Here is a 24,030-nt window from a genome sequence, read left to right as displayed (position 1 = left end):
GTCACGCAGGGACTCCTGGGCAATGGAGTCCCTGCAACGCTCGCAGCCCCGCTGGATGCCTCTGCCCGGTTCCGCCGTTCTTCTCCTCCCTTCTGGCGTGCAGCCCCTCTGACACCGAGGCGATGCGGCACCCGCGAAGCGGGTGCGGCGAGGTTGAAGTGCAGATGGCAAAATCAGGGAAATTCACCTCCTGGCAGTCGTTCCTGACAGGTAGGGTCTCAGTGCAGTAGTGGTCCCACAATGACAGGGTAGGAAACGTTTTTTAAAGTCCTCCGGTAGGCGGTGGGCGGGACAGCCGGGAGAGCGGACCGGAAGCTGGCAGTCGGTCATGCAGGGACTCCTGGGCAATAGAGTCCCTGCAACGCTCGCAGCCCCGCTGGATGCCTCTGCCCGGTTCCGCCGTTCTTCTCCTCCCTTCCAGCGTGCAGCCCCTCTGACACCGAGGCGATGCGGCACCCGCGAAGCGGGTGCGGCGAGGTTCAAGTGCAGATGGCAAAATCAGGGAAATTCACCTCCTGGCAGTCGTTCCTGACAGGTAGGGTCTCAGTGCAGTAGTGGTCCCACAATGACAGGGTAGGAAACGTTTTTTAAAGTCCTCCGGTAGGCGGTGGGCGGGACAGCCGGGAGAGCGGACCGGAAGCTGGCAGTCGGTCACGCAGGGACTCCTGGGCAATGGAGTCCCTGCAACGCTCGCAGCCCCGCTGGATGCCTCTGCCCGGTTCCGCCGTTCTTCTCCTCCCTTCCGGCGTGCAGCCCCTCTGACACCGAGGCGATGCGGGTGCGGCGAGGTTCAAGTGCAGATGGCAAAATCAGGGAAATTCACCTCCTGGCAGTCGTTCCTGACAGGTAGGGTCTCAGTGCAGTAGTGGTCCTCACAGTATTCACAACAGGTATATGGTAATACACTTTCCTGTCCTTATAATTCATTGTAAAGTTGTATTCCTAAAGAAAGCAGCGTGGGGTGCCATTACTCCACCGGCCGGACCAATCAAGCCTGCACATTGCGCTTTTTGGCAGGTTTTATTTAATTCCGAGGATACTATATCTTAAACCCCTTTTTTACAGTAAGGGATTATCCACCATTGTTAGGCTATTAAGTTCCTGTATAACTTATGTAACCCGAGAGTTTGTTATAGGGTTTCTATGTTCCTTTCCAAAGTGGTCCGTTTTAGGGATTCCCTGATGGATTTAGGGTATGTATTGGATCCGTCTTAGTGTGTAAGGATCTAACCCTGTGATTCAGAGTTAGTCCCTAACAAAGTATAAATATGGGTGTTTTATCAGATTTCTCATCATTTTATGTTTTGGTATTACTCTGGGGACCACACTTACCTACTGCCGCCACCGCCGAGAGTCTAGCACAGCGGAACCAGGGTCTTGCCGCCACCGCCAAGAGTCACGAAGGCTCCATCTACTGCGCCGCCGCTCCGGGGACTACTAATCCCGGCAGGCCACGCGGCGGCGCACAGGAACTGACGCCGAAGGCGGGGAGAACGCGCCAGGAGGCGCAGATAAAGCCCAGAGACCCCGGCAGAGCGGGGGGACCACACTTACCTACTGCCGCCACCGCCGAGAGTCTAGCACAGCGGAACCAGGGTCTTGCCGCCACCGCCAAGAGTCACGAAGGCTCCATCTACTGCGCCGCCGCTCCGGGAACTACTAATCCCGGCAGGCCACGCGGCGGCGCACAGGAACTGACGCCGAAGGCGGGGAGAACGCGCCAGGAGGCGCAGATAAAGCCCAGAGACCCCGGCAGAGCGGGGGGACCACACTTACCTACTGCCGCCACCGCCGAGAGTCTAGCACAGCGGAACCAGGGTCTTGCCGCCACCGCCAAGAGTCACGAAGGCTCCATCTACTGCGCCGCCGCTCCGGGGACTACTAATCCCGGCAGGCCACGCGGCGGCGCACAGGAACTGACGCCGAAGGCGGGGAGAACGCGCCAGGAGGCGCAGATAAAGCCCAGAGACCCCGGCAGAGCGGGGGGACCACACTTACCTACTGCCGCCACCGCCGAGAGTCTAGCACAGCGGAACCAGGGTCTTGCCGCCACCGCCAAGAGTCACAAAGGCTCCATCTACTGCGCCGCCGCTCCGGGGACTACTAATCCCGGCAGGCCACGCGGCGGCGCACAGGAACTGACGCCGAAGGCGGGGAGAACGCGCCAGGAGGCGCAGATAAAGCCCAGAGACCCCGGCAGAGCGGGGGGACCACACTTACCTACTGCCGCCACCGCCGAGAGTCTAGCACAGCGGAACCAGGGTCTTGCCGCCACCGCCAAGAGTCACGAAGGCTCCATCTACTGCGCCGCCGCTCCGGGGACTACTAATCCCGGCAGGCCACGCGGCGGCGCACAGGAACTTGACGCCGAAGGCGGGGAGAACGCGCCAGGAGGCGCAGATAAAGCCCAGAGACCCCGGCAGAGCGGGGGGACCACACTTACCTACTGCCGCCACCGCCGAGAGTCTAGCACAGCGGAACCAGGGTCTTGCCGCCACCGCCAAGAGTCACGAAGGCTCCATCTACTGCGCCGCCGCTCCGGGGACTACTAATCCCGGCAGGCCACGCGGCGGCGCACAGGAACTGACGCCGAAGGCGGGGAGAACGCGCCAGGAGGCGCAGATAAAGCCCAGAGACCCCGGCAGAGCGGGGGGACCACACTTACCTACTGCCGCCACCGCCGAGAGTCTAGCACAGCGGAACCAGGGTCTTGCCGCCACCGCCAAGAGTCACGAAGGCTCCATCTACTGCGCCGCCGCTCCGGGGACTACTAATACCGGCAGGCCACGCGGCGGCGCACAGGAACTGACGCCGAAGGCGGGGAGAACGCGCCAGGAGGCGCAGATAAAGCCCAGAGACCCCGGCAGAGCGGGGGGACCACACTTACCTACTGCCGCCACCGCCGAGAGTCTAGCACAGCGGAACCAGGGTCTTGCCGCCACCGCCAAGAGTCACGAAGGCTCCATCTACTGCGCCGCCGCTCCGGGGACTACTAATCCCGGCAGGCCACGCGGCGGCGCACAGGAACTGACGCCGAAGGCGGGGAGAACGCGCCAGGAGGCGCAGATAAAGCCCAGAGACCCCCGCGTCGCGGGACGCCCGGGGCTAAGCCCGGGCAAAGGGCGGGCCCTCTACGGCCCTCATCGGCAGAGAGAGGCAGGGGCAGGGCCAGAAACGCTGTCAAACTGTATCCAAGTAAGTGAAAGATTCCCCCCAAACCCTGAAAAAGCCTGGGACACTACATTGACTATAACCCCTTGATTTTGCCTTGTTGCCACCTCGTAAAATGTCTAAAGCTAAAGCATCATCAGCTCCACTTAATACAATTGACAATTATATGGTACAGAAGGTTGCTAAAATTAACCAGCATAGAAGATCATCTTTGGGTCTTAGTTACTCGCCAGACATGCTCATTGATAACACGCCACTATCTACTTCAGCTCTCGATATTAGTAATGAGGTCTTCCAGGCTCCAGAAACTAACCCATTAACGCAACTATTAGTTGCTATCAATGAACCCGTACCAGAATGTACAAGTGACACTGACATTATAACGGTAGAAGAAGAAACCCCTGCACCAGTCCCAGCTCCTAGAGTAACAAAGGGAGGGGGAAAGAATGTACCAAAAAGGGGGGGGCTTCGATCAGGCAAGAAGTACGCTGACCCTTTGCCCCAGAGGAACATTGAAGATAAAACTGGGAATAAGGGGGAAGTAAAGGCATATCTGGACGAAGATCAATTCAAGAAGCTACTGAATGCTATAGATAACAAAATCAGATCTATCACGAAACCACTACTAAGTAAAATTGATCAGCTCACAGAGGAGGTCACTAGATTGGGGGTACTTTTGCAAGAAATAACAGAGGAAAGCCCAAACACCGCTTTATTGAATCCAGTTATAGCTGACCCACAAATTATCAGCATCGTATCTGGGTCAGATTTTCAACCAAGTACTTCCCAGAATACTATGAGGAGGCCAGCCCAAGGAGGAGTAGGGCTAGGAGCAACAAACCAAGATATTATTAGTAAGGACCTTGCAGGGCCTACTTCTAGAAGCATAAAGGATCTAGACAACGTAGAGAAAGGCCCTGTTGAACTAGTAGTGGAAGCTTCCCCACTAATTTTGGTTCTAGCAAATGTTCCCCAACTTGAACCAGGGTATACAGAGAATACATCGTCTTTGATGAATAAATCACTCCACTGGTTATCAAAGAATATGGCATTTAAACCAGGAGGCAGGGATCAGCTGGCACAGGAAGTAGTAAAAGCTAGAAGGGTTGCATGGATCGGGGGTGGCATTAAAAAGTTTAAGGGGGACTGTGTGGTGCTGCACTTCTCAGATCCTGAGGTTCTACCAAACATTCTAGCTAATATATATCCCCCACAGCGTAGATCTACTGAAATAGTGCCACTAACGTTGGATTTCTTTTATATAAAAAAGGGAACTATTCTAAATCCAACATTACTAAAAACAAAATGGAACCCTGTAATAAGAAAAGCCAAAATCCCTGAAAATGCCAATAATTGGGGAATTGCAACAGAAAATAGGTTCTTGGCCCTTTCAGGTCTAAGTCAATGTGATTGACTGGAAAAAACAATGACCACAGGGAAATCAAAGAAGATCATAAAGGCTAAACACAGAAACAATAGCATCCCAACAACATTAGGATTGGACTGTTGCGAGGGACTGACTACTGACCCTAGGGATCATGCCTCTAATGTAGTTAATAATAAATCATTAGCTGATTATAGTAGTACTAATGTTGTTGTACCTAGCTCTCTATCCCGTCCGTTTTCCCATAATCAGACTATTCCCCTAAAAAAGAGGAGTGTGGAAAGTGGAGGTAGCATTAAGTTTCTATCATGGAACATTGCGGGTATCCTACATAAAATAGAGACCCCAGACTGGTGTGAGTTCATTGACAGCTACGATATTGTGTTGCTACAGGAAACATGGTCAGTGCCACCAGTCTTTCGACAGGGCTTTTTGAACTTTTATGTGCCCGCGAAAAAGAATACTAAGGGACGCCCTTCAGGGTGTCTACTCATATGGATACGCCAATCCCTGCCATGTATAATCAAGCATACCCATATTATCAATAGTGACCTACTCTCTATTGTGCTCAATTGGGGCGATGGCCACAAGATGGCAATATATAATATTTATGCAAGGGGAACTCAAGGGGGCACATTTTCTGATATAATAGGTGCCTTAGATAATGATTTAGAGATGTTAGCTACCCAGTATATCATCTTGGTGGGAGGAGACCTAAATACAACATTTGAACCTCTAGGCTGTGAGGATAGTGATCTGACTCAAGAGGAAGATACTAAGTGGGGAATCCCCCAGTTAGATCTTCCGATGGTAACAAAGTGGACGGAAGTAGCTTTCCAGACTAAAAGTTTATGCTTATCCAGAGGACTGAGGGCTGCCAATGGCCGCACCCTTTCTGACCTACAGGGTAGGCATACCTTTGATAACCTAAGATCGAGTAGTAGAATAGACTATATTTTGGTAGATGTTAGAGGTTGGAATAAAGTTATCGATATGCAGGTTATCCCCAGGTTGGAGAGCGATCACAACCCCTTGTCATTGCTATTCAACATAGAACAAAAAGTATCCTGTGAAAATCTAGCTAGGAACCTGACGACCTTAGATGTTGTTCCAACCAGCAATCTCCGCCATATTAGATGGATAACTTTAGTAGATAATCTAGAGGCTAGGCAGGCGCTCGAGGGGCTAGTCATTGATGAAGTAACCAGACTACAGGTTTTAACGAATGATATAAATTTTAAATCATGGATTGAAGAGTCTCAGCCAAAGTTTTTTGCTAATATACAGAAGCTATTCTTCAAAACAACCAAGAAGAGTAAGGGTATAGGACCACCCATAAAAAGGGGCTGGTATGATCAAGCTTGCAGAATTGCAAGACAAAATCTTAGTTTAGCATTAAGATCTAAAGTAGGAGTTTTAAATGCAGGAAAATTCAGATCCAGGCAAAGAAGCGGTGGGATGAGAATCTTTGGCTGGACTTGAAAAAAGCATGTGCTGAGAAACACCAGAAAGAGTTTTGGGCCATATTAAAGTGGGGATCAGGGGGCATAGCAGACTGTCCAAAAAATCATGTACCAAAGGAGTCCTGGGTGGACTTTTTCAAACCCCAATATGCAGACAACTTAGGGTCGCATACTGATTTCCCCATAGAAAGGGTATTTTTTACTAATGAATTATTCACGATGAAAGATGTACAGGAGGCAATGGATGGAGTGACCAGAGGTAGGGCGCCAGGTATTGATGGAATACCGGCGGATGTTTTCTTAGCGGACAGAGAAAGCTGGTGTAAATACTTTGTGTGGCTTGGAAATGCCATTGCGCAGGGGGCAAAGATACCAGCAACATGGAAAGGCGCGGAAATAATACCAGTCTACAAAAAGGGGGATAAGGCTTTACCAAGTAACTATAGGCCCATCAGTCTTATTGATTGCGCCCAAAAACTGATGGGCAGGATGGTACAAAACAAGATACAAGCCTGGATAGTCGATAAGGACATCCTTTCCCCATACCAAGCTGGTTTTCGCCCCTTAACTTCCTCTGTCGATCAGGTATTCCACTTTTTAACCATATACTGGAAAAATGTAACCCTGCTAAAAGGTCCCCTTTTTGCTGTCTTTGTTGACCTAAAGTCAGCTTTTGACCTGGTCCCTCGACAAAAACTTTGGACTGTCTTAAGGGAACTAGGAATAAGCCCCGAACTATTGACTTTGCTTGTAAGGCTGCATGAGAACAACTATGCCCGGATTAGGTGGGGTGCCCAGGGCGATGTCACGGAATCCTTCCCTGTGGAGAGAGGCGTGAGACAGGGTTGCGTCCTGGCCCCCACCTTATTCTCTCTCTACATCAATGGCATAGTTGACTTCTTGAAGCAATCTCCGACGGATGCTCCACTATTAGATGGGAAACGAGTCCCAGTACTAATGTTTGCAGACGACACCTTGCTGGTCTCGCGGACCCCTAGCGGCCTACAAAAGACATTAAACGCCTTTGGTGAGTTCTGTCGGATTCGGGGCCTGGAAATAAACACATCTAAGACTAAATTTATGAATTTGAATCCCTCCATGAAATTCAAGGGGAAAATGGTTTACAACGGGGCCTATTTGGAAGAAGTGGATGCTTTTATCTACCTAGGCATCTCTTTGAATGCTAATATGAACTGGAGATCACATATGGACTTGGTAGTGCTAAAATTCAATCAGCTGGCAGGGGCAATAGCCCAAAAACATAAATCTTCATACACCAAACCAATTCAGCCCATACTGGAGATTTATGGCATGAAAGTTCTGGGTGCATGCCTCTACGGTTCAGAACTATGGGGTTTTTCCAACTTGAACACCTTAGCAGTTGCAGAGAACAAATTCTTACGGCGCATAATTGGTGCTCCTCAGAGTACTCCCTCGACCCCACTCCATTACGATCTTGGGAGGAAAAGGATCGAGGATATGGTCAGACTGCGTCCCCTTCTGTATTGGAGGCGCATAAAAACTACTCCTGAGTTGAGCCATTACGCAGCTGCCCTCTTGGATGTTGATAACTCTGATACCTTTCACAAAGTTCTTTGGCTTAAAGAAGTGAGGACATTACTTCAAAAGTTGCACCTTGAACACTTATGGTCTGCAGTAGACCCAGACGATTTTCCGTCTAAGATTATGTTGAAAAAATTGTACTGGGACATGATAAACAATGCTGCATTGACTTCTGATCAATCATCTGCCTTGACATCCCAGTTCCTGGAAGTTAAAACAATCCCGAAATTTGAACAGTTTTGGGATTTGATCTCCAAGCCCCTAGATAGGAAACTGTATTTCCAGTTTAGAATTGGCTCTTTACCCCTAAATGCTTTCACAGCCAATTGGTGTCCGGATAATGTAAATACTTGTTTTTATTGTAAAAATCATGTAGAAGATATCCCACATTTTCTATTTGTATGCCCCTTATATGCTGCCCCAAGGAACAGATGGTTGAAGCCTGCTTGCAGAAATTTGGGCACTAGGAAATGTTTGGACGCTTTAAGGATTTTAAGATCAAACTGTGCCCCTAATCTTGCAATTGCAGTGGCTAAATACATGGGGTGGGCATGGATAATACGCACGCGCACTTTAAAACTTCTATGAACTATTGAACTACTAGACCCTGTGATTTAAACTTTGTGCTGTGTCTCTATTTTAAAAATGATTATTTTTTGTCTTATTCGTCAACAAAGTATAAACTGCTTAGAATTTAATACTTTTTTATTTCTAGATTAGTATTTATATTTGTATAGCTTAGGGATATGCTTTTATGACAATGTTGTCGAATAAAGTATTTAAACTTGAAACTTGAGTTTTTATTCTCTGAAGTTGCCTTATGTAATGGATGTTTTTGAAACTGTTATGTATTGTTATGATACTTTTATGGTTTGTATTATATGAACTAAATAAAGTTGAATCAAATAGAATATGTATTGTGGCACGCAAAAAGGTAGCATTGGGATAATCTGTGCTAACAAAAACAATTCTCATCCACTCCCTTCATATCCTCCTCCCATATGTAGGTAGTACCACTACACAATCTGTGCAAAGCATATGAATCTAAAAGATCTTTCATGTTTCAAAAGAAACGAGTTACCAGTAATAATGGTTTTGCGGCTTGAAGCTCTTCCTGATTCACATGTGACCCCCCGTTTAAAGAAAGGCATTGGATGAAAAAAATCTGTGCACTTAAAGGGGCATTGTGGGCTTACAATCCGTGTCATATCAAGGCACTTACATATTCATTTTAAATCACTGTACAACCCGTGTCCATTTAGAGCCTCATGAACGAAACATACAATTATAAAGCATATTCTGAATTCTGATGCTAGACTGTGCTAGCACTTCCATAAAGGGGTTGTGTGATCGAAAGTTTAGGGATGTTAATGAGTCTTTTGGCTTTGTTCTTGGCTATCTTGTGACGTGTATTGGTTTTAGCAGGCTTAAAAGCTTTTCTTCCTCTCCTGTCCATTGCTCCTTCATGGGTTCTCCTGGCTTATGCTACAACAACAATAACTGTTCTTTTAAAGTTTATTCCACCTAAAGATGCATAAATCCGAAGTTGTGGACTTCTCTTATCTGGTTCTTCAACCTCAGACCCAAGAAAACCCAATTTCTGATAACTGTTCCCAAGACATATTTGCTTCCTTAAATTTAAACGGTATTCTTACAAAGTAAACCTAGTTGTAGAAAGTCCCTTTAAAAAAAAATCAAATGACGTCTCCTCTGTACAGTCATCGTGAACTTTAAGTTTTGAAGAACTGATTGAACCCCCCTTCCTATACCACGCATTCAGCTCCCCATGATCGGAACCATCAGTGCATGTCCACTACTTTGGTAGGAGACTCCGCAAAATACAGAACTTGATCTCTTCCTTTCAGTGTCTCCATTTGGGTAACTTAACATGCAGTGGTTGCATTTAACAGAAATGTCTCCTCCTTACCTCATATATTTAACATACTGTAACTATGCCATTTCACCTCTGTTCCTTAAACATTTACCTGGTGTCTTATGTAAGATTCGGTTTTCATCATCAACATTCTTCTCTTTCAAAACCACTTTACTGCTGACATGAAAGCAGATCAAGATTGACCTATTTTCATACACCATTCCCTTGACATTTGTGACTTCATCAACTGGTGTCCATGATGCCCCGTAACTACTTTCTTTGGCAACTGTTTGAAGGTTGTGCTGCCACTTGATTACTTAAACTCATCTTTTACATCTCATTGACCTTCCTGAAACAGCCGCCCTTCAGGTGCTTTCTGGCAGTGTTAACCTGCTTGATACCAGAGAGTCCTGTCTGCCCATCTATTGAACGGTCTTCAGCAGTTTTTTATACAGATGACATCAGGCCTTTATCCAGGGGCGGCTTCTCCATTTGAGCGGAAGGGCGTCGCCCCACTGGTTAAAATGCCCCAGAATTGAAAAATAAAATGGTAATAAAGCTGGTTTATTACCAATTTATTTTTCAGTATATAACCCCGGAGGTGGGGCCGCTGCTGAATGCCAGCAGCAGGGAGGAGGGTGGGCTGCCTCCGCACTTTTCAAAGTTCACATGTCTTTTTGGCCAGCCGTCTTGCTATGAATGAGGCCACTCCCTCCAATCAGGGGGCTGCTCTCACCTTATGAGCGCTTAAGGCACTTCTCAAGGGCTCGTACTGCAGGAGAAAGACGTACAATGAGGAAGGGGTCAGCGTTGAACGTGTGGCAGGCAAGTGTTTTGTATTTTTTATTTTTCCCCACCACCCATTTGCCCGCCCCACCACTCTTCCCATAGATGCCAGCCACCACTGCTCTAATTCTCAAATTCTGCACTTCTGTGTGCATTGGTTCTGGGTGGCATTCATTGATTCTGTTCTGCTAGACCAGAAGATGTGAGGAAACACTCGGAGGTGTGTTTTTGGCTGGAGCATGTATAGTTTACAGAAGACACTGTGACCTTAACTGAGTCTATTCTGTTCCAATTGACAAATGAATTGTGAAAGGTACAACTGCTTCCCAAGCAGAAAGAACTGTTCATTTGATGAAGCTGATGGTCCAGTAAAGAGAGGCATGTGCAATACAATGGTTGCCTTTGCTGAATGTTTGGTAGTGGATAATGAGCAGTATGCAGCAGTCTTTATCAGTGATTGATGGAGAACATGTGTCAATTGTATTAGAGGTGCATTGAAAGTTGTAGACAGTGTCACTAACCTAATAGTGGCTGTAAACCTAGAGAATAGATACATGACTACAAATCACAAGATTCCAGCTAAGGCGTATGTGATTAACATGTCTGTAAATGGCAGCATTGTTGTTTGACCGCAGGTACACCGTTCATTACAGAAAACAAGGGAGAGAAAACGGGGCCATCTTGGTTCCACAGTGGTAGCCCATTTTGCCCTCTTGCTGGCCACAGCCGCTACAGCCTTTTGCCCATGCTATGTATTGCAGCATGTTTGGATGAGCACTCATGACAAAATTGGAAAGGGTTGCGTATGAATGAACAAAGCCCTATTGTACCAAAATACATTGAGATGGTCCTGTGACAAATATTGTACTGAAGGAATGGTTATATCGGGTGATTTAACAGGCGCCTACATAGAAAAGCCCAAGTACTCCAAGATTGTCATCAATGTATATATATATATATATATATATATATATTGGAAATTAATGTAATTTGCATTTATTTAGCACCTACCACACTTGACAAGGCATTAAAGCTATTTACGGCAAGTTGCACTGAACCTGGGAGCCCAGAGTTAGTGTCAGTCCTTGGTTATTGGAGTTAGTCTTGCATTCTAAAGAACACAATTCCATGCATTAGTTTCTTTGTGGAACATTAGCGACTTAGATGTGATCATTAGAGGGGAGTATGTGAGAAGCAAATTATTTTAAAAAAAATTCTAGAAAACAGACTGGCTTGATATTTAAGATAAGTTCATATGTAGAAGAGGCATCTAGTGAAAGCAGACTTGTTTTCAAAATAAAGGTGGCAAATAGTAATTCAGTGTCAAGCAGGATTTTAAGTAATATTGCATGTAGATTTTAAGCGACATCATGCAGTCTGTGAATGTAAACCTTTGCGAAGAAACTGTTTTAAATTCTGCTCTATAGGAAAGTGGTTTTATAAGAACGTTGCAGATACTCGTCTCATTACAAAAAGCAAGTCCAATGCTTGTTGTGACCATGAAGAAGTGCAGTATTGACGCACATCCCAGTATACATAATTAGAATTCGCCAACACCACCATTGCCCTACTGTGTGGAGTGCAAGCAATAGCTAGAAAGACCCCTAGGTGTACTGCTACAGCAGTACATACAGTATTGTTAGTTTGTGCAACTTATTTTACACCATACATAAACTATACATATAATAAAAACATATATAACATCAACCAACTTAAAATATAACATTGCAACAAACATAATTCAGTGCATGTTTATGTTACCCATTCAATACCTGTTTCGGAGGGTGCTGTCCCCTACTTCCACCTGAAGAGCACCCCCACAGAACAGACACCGTGTCCAGCAGAATGGATGTATCTGAAGTCAGCTTGACCCTCCAGCATCCACCTTTCCTCTTAGTGGAGCACACCTGGCCCTACATATCCATATATTAATTGCACACTATGGTCACTAGAGAGACAAGAAAGACTGAGAATTGGAAACAAAACAAATAAATATGTCTACAAGCTAGAGGGAGTGCTGCAACGGGTGCAGTGCCATCAAAGAACCTATGTGTATACAATTTGGTCAATTCAGGAATACAGTGTGCCCCATTGTGTTAACTAAATGCTGTTACGCAACCTGACTTTTTCATGGGATAGTTTCACAATCTTCGAAAAGGTCAATTGCATTTCTATGCAAAACTTGAGGCTTATAGAAACAATTATATATATATACAGGAGTCTATCATCCGAAGGCAAGCATACTTATGTTCAACAGTCGTCCCTAACTTCAGGCATTGTGAGGATAACAAAGACAATCACAGATTTGATGACCATTTGCATACGCATTGTTAGTAGGTAAGATTGAGAAAGATAACTGGGTACAGCACCAGAGATATTGAGAGGACCTAGTAGATGTAACACAATAGGTTGTACAATCTCTGTTGTTCAAAATCCAGCAGTTGAATGAGCTAAAAGAATGTCCGAAGACAACCCCAAAACACGTTCCCTGACAGTTTAAAACCAAGCCTTCTTATGTCGTCTCCAAACAATGTCAGTAGAGCGTTTCCATCCTGATTGAAGGAGATATTTAAATGTTAATTAAAGCTGGCATTTTTGCTGGCTACGGCCTACAACAGGCGTTCACAGCTTTAAATAAATGCTACCCTCTCTAGGTTTCAAGAAGACTCCATGTAGCATCCCAAAATAGATGTTTGCTAGGGGTACAATATTGATGGTAGTTGACCCCCCTCCACGACAGGACCATGCCTAGACCCTGGTAGAAGCCCTTTTAATGTGTCCTGTACCAGAAGAAGGTAAAGCTGAAATGCCTGTTGCAAGGAAAAGAAAAGACTTCTGACCAAGTGAACACCGAGCAAGGCCTAGCTTGCTGAAAGTTTAAATGTCACTTTGAGAACTGCACCCTGAAGCAACTGTAATATCACAGATCACAACCCTGCAGAGATGCATTGCAGGACTGTGAGCTTGAGGAGCCTGCACCAGCCCCAAACTAATGGGTACAATCAATTGCCACAGTATCATCTTGTTTCCAACTGTATTCCAGTTTGAGTGGGCATAGTGTGGGCTTACTAGGCTCTGGAATATTTTTGCATGTAGTTCAATTGCACTGACTCCACACCGCTAAATTCTCCAATCTTGCTCCCAAGGACATTGTGAAACTAGAGCATAGGTATCACAACAAACCTTGATACACTGTTGCATTATGCACGGCATCTTTGTTCCATTGACTGGCTCAGATGAAAAAAGATTGTAGTATAATTTTTTTATTTTTTATTTTGAAAGTTTTATATAGCGCGAACAGGATCTTTGCAGATATCAGAGCGCTTTACAAGGGCATGGGGGTAAAAAATACAAAGTAATAAAGCGTATATACAGAGTAATATATGAGTTCTACATACAAGGTCAGTTAGAATATATGAGGTAGTTAGGTACAAGGTGCAAGTTACATAGGTGGGATAAAGGACATAGATAACAGGTGAGGTAGTGTCGGTACACAGTGTATAGACAGACAAATGCGTCAATAGTATAAAGTGCAATAATAAGGAGCATATACCTGCTTAAACGTGTTTAGAATATTTAGAGTTTAAAGGAGGGAACAGTTGAGGTAGGTGTGAGCAGGGTGTATAGTCCCACAGGTGCGAGAGTAGTAAGGTACGTTGAGAAGGAGAGGGTAAAGTGTGCAAAGTCAACCAGGTGCGTCAATAATATAACAATATACATAATCAACCAAGTGCATCAAACATTATAACAAAATACAAAGAGTGAGCGTATACAGTTAGGTTGAGGTAGGTGTGAGCAGGGTGTATAGTCCCACAGGTGCGAGAGTAGTAAGGAACGTTGAGATGGAGAGGGTAAAGTGTGCAAAGTCAACCAGGTGCGTCAATAATATAACAATATAACAATATACATAATCAGCCATGTGCATTAAACATTATAACAAAATACAAAGAATGAGCGTATACAGTTAAGTAATTAGAAAACACGGGTGGCACAGTAGACCAGGGTCGGGAAGGACTTGCAAGGCAGATTCATGAGTGATACGGAGCAATAGATCATGTGTATTTTGCCATGAGGATCGCTTTAACTTCCCTCTTAAATATTGTTTCGGAGGAGATGAGCCTTGTTTCCGGAGGGAGTGAGTTCCAGATCCTGGGTGCCATTCCTGAAAAGGAGCGTTTATAAGTTTTTTCCTTCCGAAATCTTCGAGGTTTCAGCAAAAGATTGTTTGTGCCTCTAGTAGTTCGGGAGCCGCCCGAGATTGTCAGCTTTTGAGTGAGATAGGCGGGTGAATTCCGGTGCACAGCCTTGTGTGTCATGCAAGCGATTTTCAGTTGTATTCTGGCTTCAAAAGGTAGCCATTTCAGTGATTTAAAGTCCGGGGAGATGTGCGAGTGTTTTTTTGAGCCAGTGACGAGTCTCGCTGCGGCGTTAAGGGACGCTCTTAGGGGTGCCGTTGTAGTTAGGGGGAGCCCGCAGAGGGCGGTGCTACCGTAATCTATGTGCGGGATGACTATAGATTGTACTGCAGTTTGGAAGTCTTTGGCAGGAAGGAAGGGTTTGAGTTTCCTCAGGGTATTGATTTGAAAGTTCGCTCCTTTGGTTGCCTTGCTGATGTGCTGCTGCATGTTGAGATTGGTGTCCAGTGTTATGCCTAAAGATTTTGCGGAGTCAACTACGATGGGCTGTACATTTAGAGCCGTTAAGTGCTTAAGCCATGTTTGAGCCGTGGATATTTTAGCGGGAGGTGAGATCAGGAGGAACTCGGTCTTCAGAGCATTGAGTTTGAGGTGGTTCTCAGAAAGCCAGGATTGGGTGTTTCTGATTGTGGTGTTCAGAAGCATGATGTCCTTGAGAGATTGTATTTTGAGATAAAGTTGGGTGTCGTCGGCATACATGTGAAAGTGCACATTAGATGCCTGTAGCAATGTAGTGAGAGGTTCCATAACTAGGTTGAACAGTGTTGGGGAGAGGGAGGATCCTTGAGGGACACCTAGCGATACAGGTACCGAAGAGGACAGCAGGTTGTTGCTTTTGAATCTTTGTGTTCGGTTGTGTAGGAATGAGGTGAACCACTTTAGAACAGTCCCAGATATGCCCATTCTTGTGTTTAACAGTTCGAGTAGGTTCTCATGTTTAACTGTATCGAATGCTGCGGAGAGATCCAGAAGGATGAGGAGGCAGGTGTCGTTTTGGTCTAGGATTTGGAGGGCATCGTCCACTATGTGGGTCATGGCAGTTTCGGTGCTGTGCCCTGCTCGGAAGCCTGACTGATGAGCGTTTAGGAGATCAAACTTATCTATGTGTTTAGTCAGTTGTTGCTGTACACATTTTTCCAGCAGTTTAGCGAGAGTGGGAATGTTTGTAATAGGGCGGTAATTGTTTAGATCAGTGGGGTCTGCTGTTGGTTTTTTCAGTAGCGGAGTGACTTGCCCTACTTTGAGGGCGTTGGGGATGGATCCTTGTTGAAGAGAGCTATTGATAATCTTTGACCAGAGTGGGAGAAGCCAAGGAGAAAAGTCCTTTACAGCGTTAGCAGGAAGGGGGTCGGAGAGGTGATTGGAAGGTTTCAAGGTGTTGAGCAGTCTGCCAATTTCCTCTTCGGAGTAGGTGTCAAAGGCTGACCAAGTAGCATTGTTCTTTGGTTGAGGCACTGCTGTGTGTCGGGGGTTGGAGTACAGGATAGCGTCCTTGAGGAGATCGCTTCTTATTCTCTCAGTTTTTTGGATAAAGAAGGCAGAGAAGTCTTCGCAGGAAGGGGTATCGCCCATAGGGCTGGGTGTCTGGGGTTGCTCTTTGCATTGTGTTCTGACTAACTCAGACAGTTTTTTTGGACGGTTTTTAGCTTGGGCGAGTTGGAGGCTGAAGAAGTTTCTTTTTGAGCGCTTTATTTTCCTGAAGTAGGCGTTTCTCTGTATCTTTAGACTTTTTAGGTGCACTGCAGAAGGGGCTGATCTCCAGGTGCGCTCTGCCATTCGCATGGCTCGTCTATCCTCATTGAGGCTACCGTCATACCATGGGTTGGAAGTCTTCTTGGACGAGACTCTTTTCAGTTGCATGGGCGCCGCCTCATTGATTATTGTGGACATAGTATTGAGATAGTAGTCAGTCAGAAGATGAACGTCTGATACGCCGGGAGGGGGAAGTAGGCGAATGCAGCTGTTCGGCGGTAGGGAGTTTGGATTGAGTTTCTTCAAGTCTCTTTTCCACACTTTGTGCTTAGGGGGTTGAACTGAGTTAAGTCTGATTTTTTCCTTGATGAGGAAGGAGACAATGTAGTGATCTGACCAGTCACACGGTTGGATTGATTCCAGTTGAATAGCGCCCTCTTTGGAGATGATAAGGTCAAGGGTTGAACCTCTCTTATGGGTCGGGTTATTGCATATTTGGTTGAGATCAGATGCGTTGAGAAAGCTTTTGAGGCTGTTTACCACTGCGTCATTGCTGTCATTCCAGTGGAGATTGTAGTCGCCAAGGAAAATTTGGGTGTGCTGCCGTCCTGAGTTGGCTGTAATTGTGTCCATGAGTTGTTGGACGAAGGAGAGATTGTCCCCAGGTGGGTGGTATATAATGTGTAGTGAGCATACCGGTTTGCTTTCGCTGATGATATCGAGGCAAAGGTATTCACAGGAAGTAAGAGAGGGGACGGCCACTTTGGAGACTGAGAGGTTGCTTCTGTAGATGCAGGCAATTCCACCGCCTGTCTTTATGGCCCTGTCAAGTCTAATGATACAGTAGTTGGGCGGGACTAGGATATCCAGTATAGGTGTGGAGAACTCCAAGAGCCTGATAGGAACGCCCAGTGTTTACATAAGATACAATTGTCCAAAGGACTCCATGCTAGAAGTCTAACGCTGGCATATAAATGCTATCAAAATGTTTGGAATCACATTTTGGCCACAGAAGTTGTTAGTACTATCTGGCTTTATTTCTGTGTATAATCTTAGATGCTCTGTGACACCTGCTTGTCAATTTTGGAAGTAATAGAGCAAACCAGATATTGCACTTATTGTGTTATTACAGTACTGTTTTCTAATCATGTACCACCTTTTAGAGTTAGCCTCACTGCTTGAAATCCCCTGGTGAGTTAAGTGTCTGAATTTAATATCTTGGTTAGAGGGCAGCAGTACATAACACTTGTAAATAACAGCTAGGGATACTGCCACAAAACTACTGATTGCTCTACAACCTAAAGAACAGGCTTCACACTATTGTATCCCTTTTTGTCTTGTAGTTTGCTGGTTAGGTACTCTCTTCCCCACACCACCATCTCACCTGTAACAAGATTACTATGACAAGAATAAGGTTGCTACCATTCATAATAGGACGTTTGCACAACGCATTCCCTGCATTGATTTTATTGCAGGTATACTTTGTTTTCCCAGATGTGTTGCCACCTTTGTCAATGAGCTCTTACTGTGCATGGCATGGTCAACATTTGATCACTAACATTGCCTCCACTGGCTGCAAACTCCTCTCTTTAGTTGGCTATGCAGGGATTAAGTGACCCATCAAGAGGCTATTTTAAAGTAGAAGAATGGGAAATGGGTCCACATTAATGCTTCTCTACCTGAAGCCAAGGGATCCCGTTAATATGTGTCACACAAGAACTGTCATAATTATAATAATGTATTACTAAATTGGGTCATTAAATATATTAGCAGAATCATTTTTCTGTAATTATCTGTCCTGAAAGCTGAGTAAAGGTGGGATTATGAGGCAAGCCTGGAACAGCTTCCCCCTGTCCCTCCGGTCCTGCACTAACCTGCTGAAATTCAGGGGTGCTCTTAAGACCTGGTTATTCAAGCAAGCGCACGGTTAGACCACTTCTTTACCATCTGTCTCCCCCCAGCGCCATGAAACCTTAGGGTGACCGTGCGCTTAACAAGTTCCGAATAACATAACATAACATAACAAGCATTTTTAGTTTCCAAGCGGATCCAATTTTTCTGATGCCCATTCCAACATTTACTTTCTACAGCGTTTCCTTCTTGACACTTCTACTAGTTTTACTTGCATTTCCGTTCCCGTCATACCTGTGTCATAAATACCTCTCTATATTGTTTGTTCTCTCTTGTGACTGTGTTTTGTAACCATCCTCTCTCTCTTTGTAGTCTGTATTTTGTTTTGTATCTTTGTTCCTTGCACCTTTTTATTTGTGTTTTAGCCTCTTATCCCCATTCTACCATATTTCTGACAGTTCTAATATTTCTTCTTTCTTGCAAGTACTGCTGTGAGGAAACTCCCGTTTAAAACAAGACCACTTTATATTTAATCTTATTGGTTAGTTAGGTTTCGTTGCTTGTGGGAACCGTTTTATGCTTGATATGGTGCATCCATGTCTTTCCTGTATTGAAACTGGTGAAGAGCTCTGTTGTGTCCTACATTTCAGGCTGGTGTCACTTTTTTTGTTGAATTGTTTTTTTGTGTGCTTTCGGCCTTGTCGATTTTCCAACTTTTGTGTGCTTTTCTGCTTTATATGTTCTCCCACTTGTATATTAGCACGGTTTTGCCATTTATTTCTCAAGGTTTTGCCATTTCATTCTTGTTCAGTATTTCTTTTCTTCTATCAATTTTGTAATGTGCCTTTGTGTATGTTCTTTCTCAACACGTTTGTCTTTTTGCAAAATCTGGGCTTATTCCAGCCTCATGCTTACCTCGCCTCTTCACACCATCCCAATTCTGCTTAAGTCTTTCTCTTTCTCTCACCTTCTTCTCTCACAGGTTGCACCGATCGGTTTCCAGTTCTTAGCAATAATCAAGAAGAGATGCGGGCCACTCTAAGCACATTTGTGAATGTCAACTGTTCCTGTGGCTTCTCCCAGTTCTACATACAAGGTCAGTTAGAAACAAGTCCCTCTGTAGTGGATATATTGCCTCCAATTTTCAAGGCTCTCACTATTGCATCATTCATTTTGTGGTATGTGGCTAAAACAGTATTACTATAGGCCAGTCCTTGAACTCTAAAAAAAAATAAAAAAATGTCTAGCCGTAGTGACCAAGTAACTATACTTGTAGGTCCACCATTTACATTAACAGCAGTGTTAAGCTGACTCTGTTATGCTACCTAGTTCTTATCTATGAGATGATGCACACACAGACCGTGAGGAACCTGTATGTTCATGGCATGTGTAGCTGTAGATACACATGCTGTGCATACACCTGCCTTCTTTTCTAGGGCTCATACGTGTGCAGCTTGTTTTTGTTCGAAGAAGTATTTTCGAGTCACGAGGTGTAGTGACTCCACCTATTGTAGACAAGGCGCAATGGCATCAGTGCCATAATCAGATTGTTTTTTTTCGACGTCGTGTTCAGATGTGTATTCAGCAGCTCCAGTTCAATGCCACTTGATACTCTCGCTGGACCTTCGCCACCATTCCTCATTGGTACAAGCAACCCTACTTTTTCATCTGTCTCCCATCAGGTGCTACTTTGACACTGCTCTTTCTTCAAGATTGACAAACTTCCACATCAGGGTTCTGCTTCTTCAACTCCATCACCCTCAACAGATGAGAATGACTGCGTGATGGAAAGGACTCGTTATTGGTTCTGCCCATCTTGCCATGCAAAGTATTCCTGGACTGACTTGCACAAACTTTGTAACCTGTGTCTGACCTGTGAACACCAAGAGGAATACTGCACTGCGTGCCTTCCAGTCCAAAACAAAAAGACACTTCGCAGCCACCAGGCGTATCACATTGTCTCAGCTACAATGGCGCAACGCCAAGAAGATAAAGCCAATCCAGATATCTTCGGAGAAGGCGAGGAGGAAACTCTGCAGTAGCCGGGTGTGTCCGGTGTCGATTATGAAGATGCGTTCCTGTCAGAGTCCTCTGGCTCGGATGTTTTATTTTTTTATTTTTTATTATTTTATTTATAAATTTTCAAACAAAGAGGTAACAAAAAAAAATACATAAAGTGCAGCTGATCATCATACATTCAAGCGATATCACATACAGATCCGTAGTAGCAAGGGGAATCATTACATTGTTTGATTAAAAAACATGAAATCAGGATGTTCAGGCAGCTCATCATTAATACCGTGTACCTAGCACAATGCTCAATCGTCCTCCGACCGGGTCAACATGTAGGAAGTATACGGTCCCCACACATCCGGGGGTCTTGATACACTTGGTAATAGGCAATATCATGCAGCCATTGATTTATGAGTGGTACAGGCTTACCGTCCCAGGTTAAGGCTACTCTGCGTTTAGCCACCAGTTTACGCACACCTGGCGGAAGCTTGGAGACATTTCCCAATAGGCACAGCTTCACATCATTGACAATCTGAACACCCACCATTTCAGTCAGCACTGTTGTCACTTCAACCCAAAAAGCAGTAATTCTGGGGCAGGTCCATGCCAAGTGCAGAAAATCTGCACTATCCATTCCACAGCCTTTACAACAAGGCGAGTCCCTCAAAACGTACCTATATAGTTGCACGGGAGTATAATATAACTGATGCAGATATTTGTAATGAAGAAACCTAACATTTCCATTGACTGCAAAACTCCCGGTCATTCTACAACTTTCTTTCCATTCATCATCCGTCAGCGGCTGTGTTAGGCACGCATCCCATATAGCCCTAGAGGCTTGCAGACCCACACCTTCATCAAGTTGTGAGAGGTGGTACAAGCGTGAAACTAGTTTGGTCTGGGTTTGCGTAGTGTATATGAGCTGCAAGGCCCCCAACACTGAAAGCTCCTCAGGAAAGCATGAATATAAGCTTTGCATAGCAGAGTGAAGCCTTGCATAGGTAAAGGTGGACATAACCTCATTCACCCCATCTTTCAGAAAATCCTGCAGGGAGATAAATGTCCCACCCGTAAATGCATCACCCATGGTCAGTACCCTTGCGGCTTGTAACACTTTAAGAGCACCTGCTTCCCCTGTTACAGATAGCGCAGCATGATGAAGTAACGGCATAGCCGGCGCGTACAGCGGAAGCCGCTTCGTCCGCCGCCCCAGCACACACCACGCCCAAGCTGTGCACCCAACCGTATCCACCTCATCCCGTTCGAACACAGAATATGGATTGACCAGCATAGCCGGCAAAGGGTGTACCGCGCCAGCTTCCACCGCTACATGCAGTGTGAAGGGTGGCGCATTCCGCCAATAATAAGCAAATTGTGCCGTAGCACATAAATAATACAAGTGCATGTTTGGCACTGCAAATCCGCCCATAGCATACGGCTTCGTCAAAGCGTCCCAACCAATGCGGGATTTCTTGCCCCCCCAGGCCAGACTGATCAACAGTGAGCGTAATGTAGTAAAAAAATGCTGCTTCAACACAATAGGTACATTTGCAAATAAATATAAAAATTTGGGCACTACCACCATTTTAATTCATGCAACCCTATCAGCGAATGTGAGGGGTAGGCGAATCCATCGAGCCACCTGATCTTCCAGTTTCGAGATCGCCATACCATAATTTACCCGCTTAATAACCTGAGGATCCCTATGCATCCACACTCCCAAGATATTTTACAGATTCCGTAGCCCACTCCAAAGGGTAATTCAACACAAACGGCTGAGTGTAGTCAGTAAGAGAGAATATTATAGATTTATTCCAGTTGATGGCCAGCCCCGAGTACCACTCAAAACAAATGTATTCTCTAATGACCTGTTCTAGATGTTGAGCTGGCTCCCTCACATACAGAACCATGTCATCAGCATACATGGATACAGCCAATGGTCTTTGGTGAAATCTCAATGCAGACCCTGCATGCCTCTGCCGCAGAATACACGCCAGCGGTTCCAATACCACCGTAAAAAGCAATGGCGACAGCGGACATCCTTGCCTGGCACCCCGCTTAATCGGAAACATCTCCGACGTGTGTCCATTTATGCGCACCCTGGCCACCGGATCCATGTACAGAAGCTTAATCCAACTAGTGAAAAGGAAAGGCACCCACATTCTGTGCATCACAGCAAACATATAGGTCCAGGCTACAGAATCAAAGGCCTTAGCGGCATCCAGAAGGATTGCGGCAGCCGGTAGTTCAGGGTTCAAAAGATGCATGACCTCAAACAGTGCCCTCAAATTATGTGCAGTGGAGTGGGAAGGAATGAATCCAGACTGATCTGGAAGCACCATAACAGTTAACAACAGACGCAGCCGGGTCGCCAAAAGCTTTGCTAAAATTCTAATATCAGTTTTCATAAGTGAGAGTGGCCTGTAAGACTCACACTGATCCGGTGGTTTGCCTGGTTTTAGCAATGCTACAATCAGAGCCTCACGAAGAGAGTCAGGTAGCCGTTGTTGTTCAAAGGCCTCATCGTACATGGCCGTTAAATGAGGCAGTAACACTTCAGCATATTCCTTATAAAACTCGGACGGTAGCCCATCGGTGCCCGCTGCCTTCCCATTGGGCAGGGACGAAATAGCATCTTTAATTTCAGTGGATGCATCAGGAAATCTTGTTGTCCTTTAGACCAGTGGTTCCCAAACTTTTGACTCCTGAGGACCCCCATTGAGTCACCGCTGGAAGCCGGGGACCCCCAAGCAAGTTGTATGATTGAAATTTCAAATATTAAAACAGTAATTTGAAAAATAACACGTGTGCACATAAAACAAAGTACAAAGGATTTTTGGGCCAGATGTACAACCATTTCATTTAGGGCCTCACAATTGGTAACACATTGCGAGTGGCAAATCCCAAGTCGCTAAATGAAATGTACAACAGTGTGTTTAACACTGTTTGGGATTGCGAGGCTCATTAATATTAATGAGCCACTCGCAATTTGCGAGCCCATTGTGAATGCCAGCCCTCCTAGGGATGGTGGCCTGCTGGGCTCAACAGACCACCATGTCTGGGACTGCTTTTAAAGAAAGCAGTTTTAAAAAAAAATATGCAGACCGTTTTCCATGCATTTAAAAAAAAAAGAAAATGAAACATTTTTGTATCATTTTCTAAGGGCAGGCAGTGGTCCCTGGGACCACTGCCTGCCCATAAAAAATAATTTTGCATGCATTTGCAAAGGGGACGGGTCCCCTGGGGACCCCTTCCCATTTGCGAATGCATTACCATCTACTTGAAGTAGGTGGTAATTGAGAGTGTTTTGCGACCGCAATTGCAGTCGCAAAACATTTGTACATGGTTTTGAGACTCGCTATTTGGAAGGGAATGCCTCTTCCAAATAGCAAGTTGCAAAATCTATTTAACGAGTCACAAAAAAACTGTGACTTGCGAAATAGGCTATGTACATGGCCCAATAGACTTTTGCATGCGCAAACCGGTTTGCGAACCCGTTTGCGCAAATAAAAACGGGTCGTACATCTGGCCCTTAGTATTTTATATTGAAGGAATAGCCCGTCTGTCACATGTATTTCATTTGTTTTACAGCATCTCTCATACCATTGTAGGATGTCAGCACTTTACATCACACACATATAGAGACAATGAATCTTACATGCAAATCAGTTTTTTTGCAGCATCAGGATAATGAATGACTGGGAAAAAACATGTTACTAACTGGTGCCATGCAGTTTGCAAGCAGCTCTGTGATGACAGTTTATAGGTCCCTCTGCTAGATTACGATTGTCACTTATGAAGTGCACACACACAAAAGAATCTCTGTGACAAAAGCAGTAACCACAGACCTATGCACATAAAATACACCTTTTTAAAATGCATGTTACACATGCTTTGCAGTAGGCATATTAACCCTCTGTGCTATATTAGTTAAGTCAAACATGCCAATGAACAAAACTCATCTCTCTCCAGCAGGTACATTAATCACTGGCATCATCTTGACACTTTTATTGTTGCTCGAAAGCTGCTAATTATACA

At 45.2% G+C, this 24,030-nt stretch overlaps 1 protein-coding gene across 2 annotated transcripts in view; it reads left to right on the top strand.

Moving 5' to 3' along the window:
* LOC144784272 (uncharacterized) overlaps window positions 1–24,030 on the top strand; it is a 491,196-nt gene that overhangs the window by 283,242 nt on the left and 183,924 nt on the right. For both annotated transcript variants that reach the window (XM_078662942.1, XM_078662941.1), the window contains one exon: window positions 18,962–19,075. In XM_078662942.1, coding sequence (XP_078519068.1) covers window positions 18,962–19,075 — 114 coding nt within the window. The remainder of the gene's footprint in view (window positions 1–18,961; window positions 19,076–24,030) is intronic.

Source organism: Lissotriton helveticus, chromosome 10 (genome assembly GCF_964261635.1).
Source record: "Lissotriton helveticus chromosome 10, aLisHel1.1, whole genome shotgun sequence".
Taxonomy (NCBI): domain Eukaryota; kingdom Metazoa; phylum Chordata; class Amphibia; order Caudata; family Salamandridae; genus Lissotriton; species Lissotriton helveticus.
This window is presented reverse-complemented; position numbering and strand designations above follow the sequence as displayed.